Source organism: Corvus hawaiiensis, chromosome 10 (assembly GCF_020740725.1).
Source record: "Corvus hawaiiensis isolate bCorHaw1 chromosome 10, bCorHaw1.pri.cur, whole genome shotgun sequence".
Taxonomy (NCBI): Eukaryota; Metazoa; Chordata; class Aves; order Passeriformes; family Corvidae; genus Corvus; species Corvus hawaiiensis.
The window spans coordinates 23,619,272-23,631,291 of record NC_063222.1 but is presented as its reverse complement, the minus strand read 5'-3'; the positions used below and the strand labels follow the sequence as shown (position 1 = coordinate 23,631,291).

Here is a 12,020-nt window from a genome sequence, read left to right as displayed (position 1 = left end):
GTCCCGGCGCTTCCTGCCGGGCCGCCGGCCGTGTGCCCGGCCCGAGCCGAGCCCAGAGCCCGCCCGGCGCCGCCCCTCCCGGGCCCGCCCGCCCCGCGGAGCCGCCGCGCCCCGCGGCCGGGCACGCTCGGCAAACCGCGGCCCCGGAGCGTCGCAGCGGCCCGAGGCCCGCCCGAGGCTGCCGGGGACGGGCGGGGGGCCCCCGGGAAAAGGGGCTGTGCAGACACACCGGGCGTGGGATGACGGAGCTCCTCCATCGCGCGGCTCGGCCAACAAAAGCATCCACATCTGCAGTGCTGCCTCCTGGCACCCCGTACCCACTGCTGACATCTCTTACCCACTCCTGGCGCCCCGTACCCACTGCTGACCCACTCCTGGCACCCCGTACCCACTGCTGACATCTCTTACCCACTCCTGGCGCCCCGTACCCACTGCTGACCCACTCCTGGCACCCCGTACCCACTGCTGACATCTCTTACCCACTCCTGGCGCCCCGTACCCACTGCTGACCCACTCCTGGCACCCCGTACCCACTGCTGACATCTCTTACCCACTCCTGGCGCCCCATACCCACTCCTGGCACCCTGTGCCCGCATCTGACCCCTGTACCCACACTCAAACCCTTTGCCCACCTCAGGCTGAGTGGTTCTTTGGGGGCTGACCTGGCAGCACCAGACCAACCCACAAACCACCAGTTTGAAGGAATCACAGAATGGTTTGAGTTGGAAGGGACCTTAAAAACCATCTCGTTCTAAATCCCCTGCCATGGACAGGGACACCTTCCACTAGATCAAGTTGCTCCAAGCCCTGTCCGACCTGGCCTTGAGTTTCATATTTAGGGGTTGTAGCAGCAGAAGATGTGCGTGGTGGCAGCTCTTTGCCAGCAGAGAACGAGAACATCAATGTTCAGGTAGGGTTTGCCCTTCTCCACTGAGCCCAGAGGCTGAGGAGGTGAGATGAAGGCAGTAACATGAATCAATTCAAGTCAATTCAAAAGGATCCCAGATTCAAGGTGTTTCTAGGAACTCAGGGATACCTTTATTTTAACAGAAGAAACTGTACTGTTTCGCATTTAACACATCACAAAACGATTCCAGAAAGATTATTTGTTTAAGATATGTTTATTTTGTAATTTTGTTTTGGACTGGGAGTTTTTTGGGGGGTTTATTTTTTCCTGTGGGTCAGTAAAAAATTTTGGTTTAACACAGGAATATTTCTTGTACCTAAGACAGGAAAAAATTGTAAATAGATTGTTTTTATCTCAAACACTATAGAGTTAAGCCTTCACACAAATCACTACTTAGTCACAGTCCTATCCTCAGGAAATTAAAATATTTATTTAAATAGCCAGATTCACGTACATTATGAATCTAATGCAGAAAAAAAAAATAAAAGAATGAGCACCAAATTTAACAATGACAATAATTTAAAATGAATTCATAATACAAAAATTCACATAGAAACATAAATAGGGATCGGGAAAGCAGAAATTTCCTTTAAAAATTGACAAGAAAACGTAATAATAATGTTTCTAAGAAGTAAAAGGTCAGCTTTTAGTCTAGCTTTCCTGGAAGTGAAGTACCACCTCGCTGATTCTAAAGGTTGCAGAAGAAAGTTTCTGGAATTTGTGAGGAAGTCAGACCCTCTTTAGGGTCTTTAAAGCATCTTTAACCTTTTTTAATAACAACAGCAGATGGGTTTTCTGATTTTCACAGTTCGTTGGGTAGACTACAGAAGGGAAGAAAGAAGCTTTGCCAAGAAAGCAGCACAGGGTAAGTTCCTGAGCTCTCCAGATTTTTATACGAAGTTGTACCTTTCTGTATTATTTTGTGCTCACACCTTCTCTTTTACCTTGTGCTCTGCTCCCCTGCCTCCCTTGCTTTGCATACTCCCATTCCCTTGCTTTCCCAAGCTCCTGCCCCTAAAACCCACACCCAGCATCCTGAGTGTAATAATTGGTACCCATCTCTTCCAACAAAACTTACTGTTCCCAAACCGCTGGCAAAACTGGGTCCCACTCCTCTCTCGGCTACTTATAACCTCAAAATAGAGAGAAAAAAGGTTGGATGGGATTTCTCTGAGGTTTCTCATGCTGCCACTGACCCCCCACATGCATTCTCCTGCTTGATCTCTCCCCGTCCTCACAATTTGAAAACTGCTGCTCTGGCTGAACTGAATTGATGGCTCTTTGAGGAATCTGTTGTTTTCCAGGCGCTTAAAAAGAAGTCAGTTGGTTGGAAAAAAACCAACAACAAACCACTGTGGTTTGAGAAAGATCCCTTTGTTTAAAAAAATAGAAAAGAGAGAAACTAAACCTCAGAATGCTTGCAAGACATGTAGGGGCCAGCAGTTTACTTATGTAAACTCACACCCTGAAGCCAAGAAACAGGTGCTGGACTGCCAACTTCCCGGGATAACACAGGGCACCACGGTCTCCTTGGGCCTCCTGGGGTTCCATCAGCTTCTCTGATGTGGCCTCCTCGTCTTTTTTCCACAGGTATGAGATCCCTGCTCTCACATAGCTGTCGTGTCAGGATTTATTTAATGATTTAATCTCCTGAAACTTTCTCCCTGTGGGTGTCGCTGCTAGAGGAAACTATTTAACTGCAAAGGAAATGTAACACTCCTGGGTTACCGATGCCTGTGTAACTGGAAGGAATGGCAAGTTTCAGCTGCATGTTACATTTTACAAAACACAAAATAATGGGTGTGTCTATTTCAGAGCCTTTTGTAAGGAAAGCAGTTTGATATTTAAATGTCAGACAGATGAAGAATAATAATTATTTTGTCATCGTTCCTGTACTAATCTTTAGTGAGGATAAATGCACTTGTTTAAAAGAAAAACTTAGCCACATTTTTTAAGTGATTACTACCTAAAATTTGTCTACGTTCTGTTCCTGGGACTCCAGGTTCACCAGAATAACCAAACTGCTTTATGAGTTTGTAATTCTGGATTTTCAAGTATATTTAAAAAATGGCTACTGCAAGTCACTCCCCATATGCACAGGGACTCTCTATTTATGTACTGACCATTTGGGTATTGATGATATTATTTTTTAAACCTTTAACCAAGAAGTGATGCAGCATATCACCTCTTAATCCCCTGTCCCAATAAATGTGGTTCTCCTGTCTTTGCAGGCACAATATTTTATACAGACTTTTTTTTAAGATCTAGAGATTAAGTGAAAATAAATACACAATCACTGATATCTTTTCCAGAAACAAGTAATATTGACTCCTGTACTGCAGAACTTGTTCCAAACCTCGGAGAAACGTGGTCCCTGGTTCCAGGTGTGGGAGAAACCTGGCTGAAAAGAATTTTTTAAGAGTGCAGAGAAAGGAGAGAGCAGCGGAAAAGCCAGTGAAAGCTGGCCTGGCTTGGAATTGGAAAATGATGGCCCACATGGGTACTTAAAGGTGACAAAAGGGCCTCAGGTAAGGGTGTGTTTTGACTGTAAGTCATTGTTGCAATTAGTCAATGTGAAATAAGGTAGTTGTAGGACTTGTGCAATAATCTGACACAAGTGTCAACATTGAAATGACGTCCCTGTTTTCCAGGCTGTTATTCTGAAATCTTTTCCTCAGGAAAATAGTCCTAATTTCTGTGTACCTCACCAGCAAATCTTTATCCACATAAATAACATCTGTTATCATTTTCTTATGCTTTTTCCTATTCCGTTTTTCTTCCAAATCATAAAAAGTCAATGGACTTTTACAGCTGCTCAATCAGTCATTAAAAAGCCTGAACTGAAAAAAATCCGTTGCATAAAAAAATTTGTAAGATCTAAGAACTCATTTTGGCAGATAATGGAACATTCTAGAAATAGAAAATATATCTCTCATTGTTTTCACATTGAGAGCTTACATTCGCAGTGAAACATTGTGCTAAATCAGGTTCCAGGATGCTGAGCCCCGACGACAGAATTCCTTTCCCTTTCAGTAAGCTTGGGTATTAGGGAAAATGATAAATAAAAGAACGGTTAAAGCATTTGATATAATTAATTTGATTTGGGGCTGGTTCCGCGGAGTCAGCTGTTCGTTTTTCATCTTGACCAGTCGTGTTTTCCGGGCAGCTCCTATTTCCTACGAACCGATTATTCTGAAACTCAGTATAACACACGCACAGCGACATTCTTTTGTTACTTATTAACAGCATTAATGCTTTTGCGGAGACCACAGCGACTTTCGTCTGGTGCCCGGGGTTGGTGTGAAGGGCGGCTGGACACGGGGGACGAGGGGGATAAAGGGGATGAGGAGGATAAAGGGGATGAGGAATATGAGGGGCATGAGAAATATGAGGGGGATGAGGGAGGCGCCGCTCCTGTCCCGCCCACTGCATCCGGGTCTCTCGGCGCGGCCGTTGGGAGCGTTCAAACCCCGCGGCAGCCAATCAGCGCGCAGCGTGCCCCTCCCAGCAGCCAATCAGCGCAGAGCTCGTTCCCCTCGCCCACCCAGCAACCTGTGCTCGGTACAGCGGAACAAGCGCTGTGCGTCTGCCCAGGAAACCGCTCACAGCCAATGGGAGCTTGCTCAGTGTGAGTGGCAGCTGCAGTGGCCGATCGGAAAGAGGAGAGGGCGAAGGAGAGGGCGAAGGGCAGGGCGGAAAGTGGGCGGGGCACCTCGCTGCGCTGGCGAATGAGAGGGCGGCTTGCAGAGGGGCGGTGGGGCCAGCAGCCAATGAGCGGCGGTGTGGGTGCGGCGGCTCGCTTTTTGAATTGGCGGCGGCCGCTGATGGCGGCGGGCGGCAGCGGCGGTGAGTGGGCACCGGGGCTGGGCGGTGTGCGGGCGGCCCGGAGTGGGGCTGGTGTGTCGGGCCCCTGTGAGGCCTCGGGGCCCCTACGCTGCTCCGGGGCTCCTCAGGCCGCCGACGGTGCTCTTCGGGCAGGGCGGAGCCCCGGGCCCGCCGGCACCTGCCGGCTCGTGAGGCGACAGAGGCTGTGGCGGTCCCTCGTCCTGCCCCGGCCGCCTTCCTGCAGAGGGCTCGGGAATCTTCCTGGGTGGTTCTCGGGAGGGACATGGGAAACGTGGGGGGTGTTTACTGTTCTTTCCTTGCTTTAACAAACGTATTTTGATTTGTGGGTGTTTTGTGTCCTTCAGCCTTCCCACAAACTATTGGAAGGTTATTTCTGAGTGTGATTCTGTGGGGGCATTACCTCTGCCTGGAGCCTGTAGTGACGGTGTTCTGACTTTTTCTCTTTATGTAAGGGCAAACTGTTCAGTTCGTGTCTGTGTGTGCTGTCTAGTCTTCTCTGTATCCTCTCACTTTCAGTCCATAAGTTTAGTGACATGTTTTATGTTATTAACTATTGTATGATTATTAAAACAAGGTATAATTTTAAATACACTCAGGATGGAACCTCATAACTAAATAAATTGTAAAATCCATAACAAAAACAATGTCCAGGCCAAAGTAGGGGCTTCTTCAAATATATGATGAAGCTCTTTGTAAGTTCATATACATGTTACTTGGTATAACAATAATCATACAGATGTCTCAGACTTCTAAGAAATAATATCTAGGTTTTAAGTTTAATTGTGCCTTCAACTGGAGGGTTTGTTTTCTTCTGAATTTGCATGTAATTGTCTTTGTGGTAGTCATTATTAACAACATGGTTTGAATCTTCCAAGAGTATGCTTCCCTCCACCCTTACTGCAAAAAAAAAAATAGGTAACTAACAGTTCCTGGTGGTGACATTGTAACAGGTGATTCCCCAAAGACTTTATGGTTGAGGTTACTCTCTCCTCTTGCTCTGTCTTAAGCTGCTCTGAGAAAAATGAGGTGAGTGACTGGGACTTAGGTCTAGGAAGTGCAATTCCATGAAGCTGCACGGCTGTGTGTGAAATTGAAACTAAGGTGGCAAGTCTGGTAACTGAATACGTCTAGAATACATTTGTAGTGTTGACTTATTGCTCATCACTGTATTAGGAACTTGTGTATTATGAAGACTTGAATCCTTTGCGCGAGTCCCAGATGTGCTCTCTGGAAGATAAAGTCTTTTCTGTATTGCTGGTATGCCAAAGTGCCCATTGTTTTTTGTCTTCTGACTTACTTTGCTGTGTAATAGGATGGTCATTACACAACTTGCAGAACAGTATGTGCTGTTCTCTAGGAGTTTTACGACCTCAAGAGTCCTCTTTCAGACAATACTTTAGTGCAGTATTTGAGTAGTTGCTGTTTTAAAGGGGCATTTACAGTCACGAGAACAGCTTCAGTTAAAGTGCTACAAAGGGTTATTGTACAACAGCAGTTCAGCTGCAGTTGTTGCTCTAGGTAACTTCTGATATCACTGTGCAAACACTGAAATCTGTGTGTGATGAATCACAGGAAATGCACCCTGCTTGCCTCATGTGAGAGAAAATGTGCTGTGTTGGGCAGGTGTCTCAGAACAAACTTCGTGGTGTAAGATTTGGGTAGGTAGCTCCCAGAATATGAGAGGGTTAAGAATTCTGCCTTTCCAGTAGGTGACAAATCTGATGGGCAGTGAGAGCGTGGATGCATTCTGTTTGAGAAGATAGAAGCCTCTTTATCTGATGATGAAAGGGTACTTCTACTCTATTATAGCTAATGTAGGACAGTAGACCAGACCATACAGATAGACATATGTACCCATATCAACTTTGCAACTCAAGCATTTTTAATTTTTCTATGAGTAAGTAGTCCTGGCCCTACTCTCTCATTTTTAACCACAGTATCTCTACCCAGTTCACCTGAAAAATCAGATTTTCGAGATGTTATGCTTACCCTAATTCTTCTGCTAATGTTTCATTTCAACAATGCTAGTTTTAGTCTCAGCTATAGCTTATAATATTTTGTCACTGAAAGAAACAAGTGCTTTTGGTTTGTTGGTGCTTTGTGGTTAAGGTTTTTAAAATGAGCACTAGAGTTTGTGCTTGCCTGTGCTCAGAGCTGAAGTTCCCTCTGTGCAGACGAATTACAGAACCATTTCTGTAACAGCTTTGTTGTCAGTCCTCTCTATCAGTTGTGTTATTCTTGAGGCTCTTTCAGAGCTTCTCTATCAGTGGGAGTGGGAGTTCAGTAAGAGCCTAAATGTTTTGTTTTCTGAAGTCATTCTGACAGCCTTAGTCATAGGACTATTATGAATGAGCTTTTTGCACCTGTGACTTAGTGTGGCCTCTCTACCTTCCAGCTGTTGAAGAAAGAAACAAAGCGTAATCATGGCTGACAACAGTACTCTGGTGTCTGAAACTGGGAGGAGCCTCTTGGCTGATTCTTCTGTTCTTGATTCAAAAATTATAGAAACCTCCAAAGAGAATGTATTCCGTGCAACTATTCTGGATGTTGAAGGTAATGGGGGAAGTTTATTTTAAGACTATTGCTTTTGCAATGACTGATTACTTTGCTGATATTTAGTAGTTTTGAAAAACCAAAAGTGCTTTAAACTGTGGAATTGTACGTAGAGTAGGCAAAAGGGTGTTGATCTGGGATCCTTTCATTAACAAAGGGACTGTCTTAATTTTTAAACTCATCTTGTTATAAAGATTTGGGGTTACAGCCCAAATCAAATGAGTCTTCTGGAGCTGTACAGAAAGCTGTCAGTTGCATTTGATGCGTCTTCTGTGGAATAAATCATTCCAGGTGACATTCTGACACCAGTGTTTAGCAGCTACAGCTGCTCTGTTGTGAACAGGTTGATAGATTAATAGGTATCATAAGGTAGACAGGTGGGGGGATTAATAGTCTTGAGCCCAAAATTAATTCAAGAACAAATCTTGAAATTAAGAAACAACCACCAGTGTTTTCCTCCAAGGTAGTAGCCAAAATATACTGGAGGTGTGTTGATGCAAATGACATGGAGGCAACACTTGCTCTTCCTCCTAATATTTTGAAGACTTATTAATACATGGAAAAAAAGAACAAGGCATCTAATTTCAGTTCTGATATTCTTGGTAACTGCTCAGTTTCACCAAGAAAGTAATGAACCTTGTCAGCCAGGAGCACAGAAACTAGAAAAGATCCCAGCTGTTTATTTTCCAGCAAATCCTGGTATCTAATTCTGCTAGAAGCATTAAGCTGACAATTTTTTGGGGTTTGCATTTGCTTGTTGTCTCCCACCCCTGTAATTTATGTTCTTGCTTTGACTGGTCATGAATTGCAGGTTCTTGTTTCACCTCGTATTAAAAAGTTTGGGCTCCAAGTCGATTTGGTATCCCTTAATTAAAGGATGTGGTTCTTGAGGTAACATTTATTTTCAGGATTGTTCCTGATAAGGAATCTTGAAAAGCTACTGTGTGCCTGTATTCTTCTATACATTATTGCTTGATTCAGACATAACATGGATTTTTCTGCTAAAATACAAATATTATCCTTGCTTCTCTCTAAGCAGAAGAAATGCCTCAAATAGAAACAAGAGTGGCTTTGGTTCAGGAAGCAGGGAAACGTGAGGAGCTTCTGAAAGCCTTGGAGGTATGTGAGCCTGAGATAAAACAGTCACTGGAAGGACATGTTACACCTTCAGACTTTGTTACCAATTTGCTTCTATACTAAAGTTGTCCTCTTCCACAGACCATTAAGATAATGGAAGTACCTGTTATAAAGATAAAGGAAAGTAGTCCTGATAAATCAGAAGAAAAACTAATAAAAAGTATTATTCATATGGTATGTCATGCAATTAAGCACATGTAATTGCATGCAGCATGTTACACTTCACTGGGCCTGAAATGTGCACACGCTTTAATTTGGATTAATTGGGCATAATGGTCATAATATATGCTAATGGTTCTGATGGTGTCACAGCTCATCAAAGTACCAGGTTTTTTTACAAACACTTCCTTAAATATGGAGTAATACCTACAGCTCTTACCTAGTGGTGTTTTCTAACAGGGGCATCAAAATATCCATGGGGAATCCAACTGCATGCTCCTATTCAGTCACACATAAGTTTGTGCTATGAACTGACTTTGTAATTGTCAATGGACTTCTCTTTCAATTGAAAGCTGCATTTAAACTGAAGTGCAAGAAATGCTTTTCCATTTCTCGATGTGAAAAACATAAAAAATAAAGTTTGGAACTCGTAACTGAAATTGGAACAGACCAAATTTTTAGACCCCTTAAAAATATCAAGCAATGAACAAAATCTATTTCTGTTCTTTAGATGTTATGCAGCGTGGAGCTTGATATTGCAAGCTGGATGCTACTTTTCAGTAGCATCCCAAAGTACCCTAAGCTGTTCTGACAGTCTGAAATTTCATTTATCTTTTGAGCTGAGGGGGATTTTTTCTATCTAGCTATTTCTAGTGCTACGTTATCAGTGTGAACTGATACGTAGACTGCTAAAGCAACCAGAATTCTGATTCTTCAAAAGCAGGAATTACTTTAAGATGTTCAGTTTTAAAGCATGCAGCAGTTCATAGCTATTCTTATGCTAGAGAACAGTGCATTCCATTCAGCTTTCACAAATCCTAACTCTCTCTCTGAAATATGAATCATACATTTTTCTAATGGTCCAAAATAAACATCAGTTGAATTTTACACTTGTGCAAGTATGTTGCCTGAATAATTCTTTCCCTTTCACCCCTGTGCATCAAGGAAATTAAAACGCCCTACATAAAGACAGACACGATAGAAGAGCTTGGGGATTCTGATTCCCCAGAATTTGAGACGATCTTCGTTGTACCAGACTTCCAAGCTCCCATCTTTAGCAACCTCTGCAAGGCAGATTGCCGAGTCATCGGGCCGCCAGTCGTGCTGCACTGTGCACAGCGAGGAGAGGTGTGTGCTTCCTGCTCAAATCAGATGAATAGTTCTCTACTGCAGCGAGTTCTAAGAGTTCACAGTAAAATCTCTCTTGCTTTTCTAATCAGTTATAAACATTCCCAGCAAGAGAATTTTAAGAAAAGCAAGTTTCTAATGCTGTGTTAGAATGTTGCATGTAGTGAGAGAGTGCAGGCAAACAGTGGTAAGGCTACAACTGCTGCTATAGTTGTGGGAGTTAATCGCCAGTTGGGATTATGCCATTAGGAAAGGCAGCATACAAATGATTCTCCAGTAGTCACTTTATATTTCCAAAAGTTGTAGAGCAGATGGATTGGGGAGGAAATAAAAGGAAGGACTGCTACCTATGGAACTTGGGGATGCTCTAGTTACCTTATCAACAGGGCTGGAGCTAAGGTATAACTGAATATGCAGACCTGGACTAGTGTCTGATGCATTTTTAATACTAGAAATAAGAGTATTGTATTAAAGGTAATGTGAAAAGTTTAATGGGAGCAGTATGCTGTTGACTAATGAGCTTCCTTCTTGTTTTCAGCCTTTACCTTTCTCCTCCCGTCCCCTGTACTGTGCAAGTATGTTGAACTTGGTACTGTGCTTTACTGGATTCAGAAAGAAAGATGAATTAGTAAGACTTTTTTCTTCTTTGGATTGGTAAAACCATTTAAAGTATATTTTAAGATACTCTTCTGTTCTATCACCCATAGGGTTTAACCACGGCTCAAGCTTGTGTGGGGAGAATGAATTGTTTGTTTTGGTTTTTTGCAAGTCCAGAGGCCGTGATATTTGAGGATGTGAACAAAACTTTGTTCAAGTCATTTTATCCGTGTCGTTTTTGGTCACTTTTTTGTTGAGTGACAATAAACTGCTCTAATATAATAGGGTTTAAAGATTTGTAAGTTGAGGCTTCAGATAAGATGATGTTTACCCAGTAGGGTCCTCTTTCTTTGTACAGATGGTAGAATGGCCAAGTAAGTCCTTGTAGCTCTGTTCAGAGCACTTGCAGGCATGTTATCTTGTCGTGATATCATGCTATCAGGACTTTATGCTTTGATACTCTAGCACTTTGCTTTTTCCTTTCAGTGAGGCAGTTGCCATCTAATTGCCCTACTGGACACCTGGGAATGAACAATATGGCTCCATATCTTCATCTGAGAAAAAAAAAAAAAAAAAAAAAAAAAAAATCCCAAACCAAAAGCCTTTGCCCAGTGTTGGGGTTAGTTAGGTTTGATCTGGAATTGACTAAATCAGCAAGGAAAACATACTTCAAATCTAATATGTGTGAAAAGATGAAGGCATTATGCATGATGATCATGAGAGTACTGGTGGCTTGGATAGTCTTCAAACTACACAGCAAAGCTGTATTAAATGTTGAAATAAAAAGAAATTTGAATAGTTATTGTGATGTATCAGCTGTATCTTCTGGAGATGTGAACAAGTTGTTTTAAGAACAGATCAGAGTACTTCTAGACCTTTAATGTAACCTTCTGTGACTTGCTTTGCAAACAGCTTTTGTATGGCACTCGCTCTTCAAAAGATGCTGAAAACTTCATTTTTCAGGTTAAGCTCGTCACCTTGGTTCATCATATGGGTGGAATTATTCGAAGGGACTTTAGCTCAAAAGTTACTCATCTGGTCGCAAACTCAACACATGGAGACAAATTCAGAGTATGTAAGCTTGAGTTGGTGTTTTATGGAAACCTTTGGAATTTGGCTCTTGTAGACTAAGTTTGTTCATTACACTTCAGCTCAGAGGCTGCTGGTTTTTTCTGTACTAACAATACCTGTAATGGTGACTTCATCTCTGTCTGGTGTTGATCTTTGGTATGTTTTTGTCTCTGTGGGACATCTAAACATAAATTTGAAATAGACAAGTACAGTAAATCACAAGATTCAAAATGGTTAAGTATTGATGTAGTTAAGACAGTGGTGAACAAGTGTTTATGTATCAACATGCCTGCTTTTGTCTATCCAAACAATAAACTTTGAGGTAACTTGCAAAAAACTTTGTCCTTAAATGTTGCGTATCTTCTTTTAAAAATTATTTTTTACTTGTTATGGATGAGGATTCAAATCTTCCTTTATGCATAAATAGACATGAGTGTGCTTTTTCTTTTCTGATTCTAAAAGGGAATCATTTGGGACATTTTTGTTCAGTTTAGAAGTAAATAAAATATTACAGGTTTTTGTAGTATTTAACATGAGATAGCAATGTCTATGCCCCTTGAATCTTCCTTGTTTGAATTATTGGTAGGATGTTGCTTTTTTTTCCCTTGCTTTCCCTTGCTTT

General features: G+C 42.5%; 1 protein-coding gene across 2 annotated transcripts in view; it reads left to right on the top strand.

The window, feature by feature from the left end:
- The first annotated feature begins 176 nt into the window (after positions 1–176).
- Positions 177–12,020, top strand: part of ECT2 (epithelial cell transforming 2) — a 31,243-nt gene continuing 19,399 nt past the window's right edge. The window contains exons 1-7 of one of the 2 annotated variants that reach the window (XM_048314915.1): positions 177–3,435; positions 7,149–7,306; positions 8,343–8,425; positions 8,525–8,617; positions 9,548–9,730; positions 10,269–10,358; positions 11,291–11,398. In XM_048314915.1, coding sequence (XP_048170872.1) covers positions 7,177–7,306; positions 8,343–8,425; positions 8,525–8,617; positions 9,548–9,730; positions 10,269–10,358; positions 11,291–11,398 — 687 coding nt within the window. In that variant the 5' untranslated portion in view covers positions 177–3,435; positions 7,149–7,176. Of the gene's footprint in view, positions 3,436–4,687; positions 4,754–7,148; positions 7,307–8,342; positions 8,426–8,524; positions 8,618–9,547; positions 9,731–10,268; positions 10,359–11,290; positions 11,399–12,020 lie in introns of those variants that run through there. The other variant, XM_048314914.1, reaches the window with a different exon arrangement.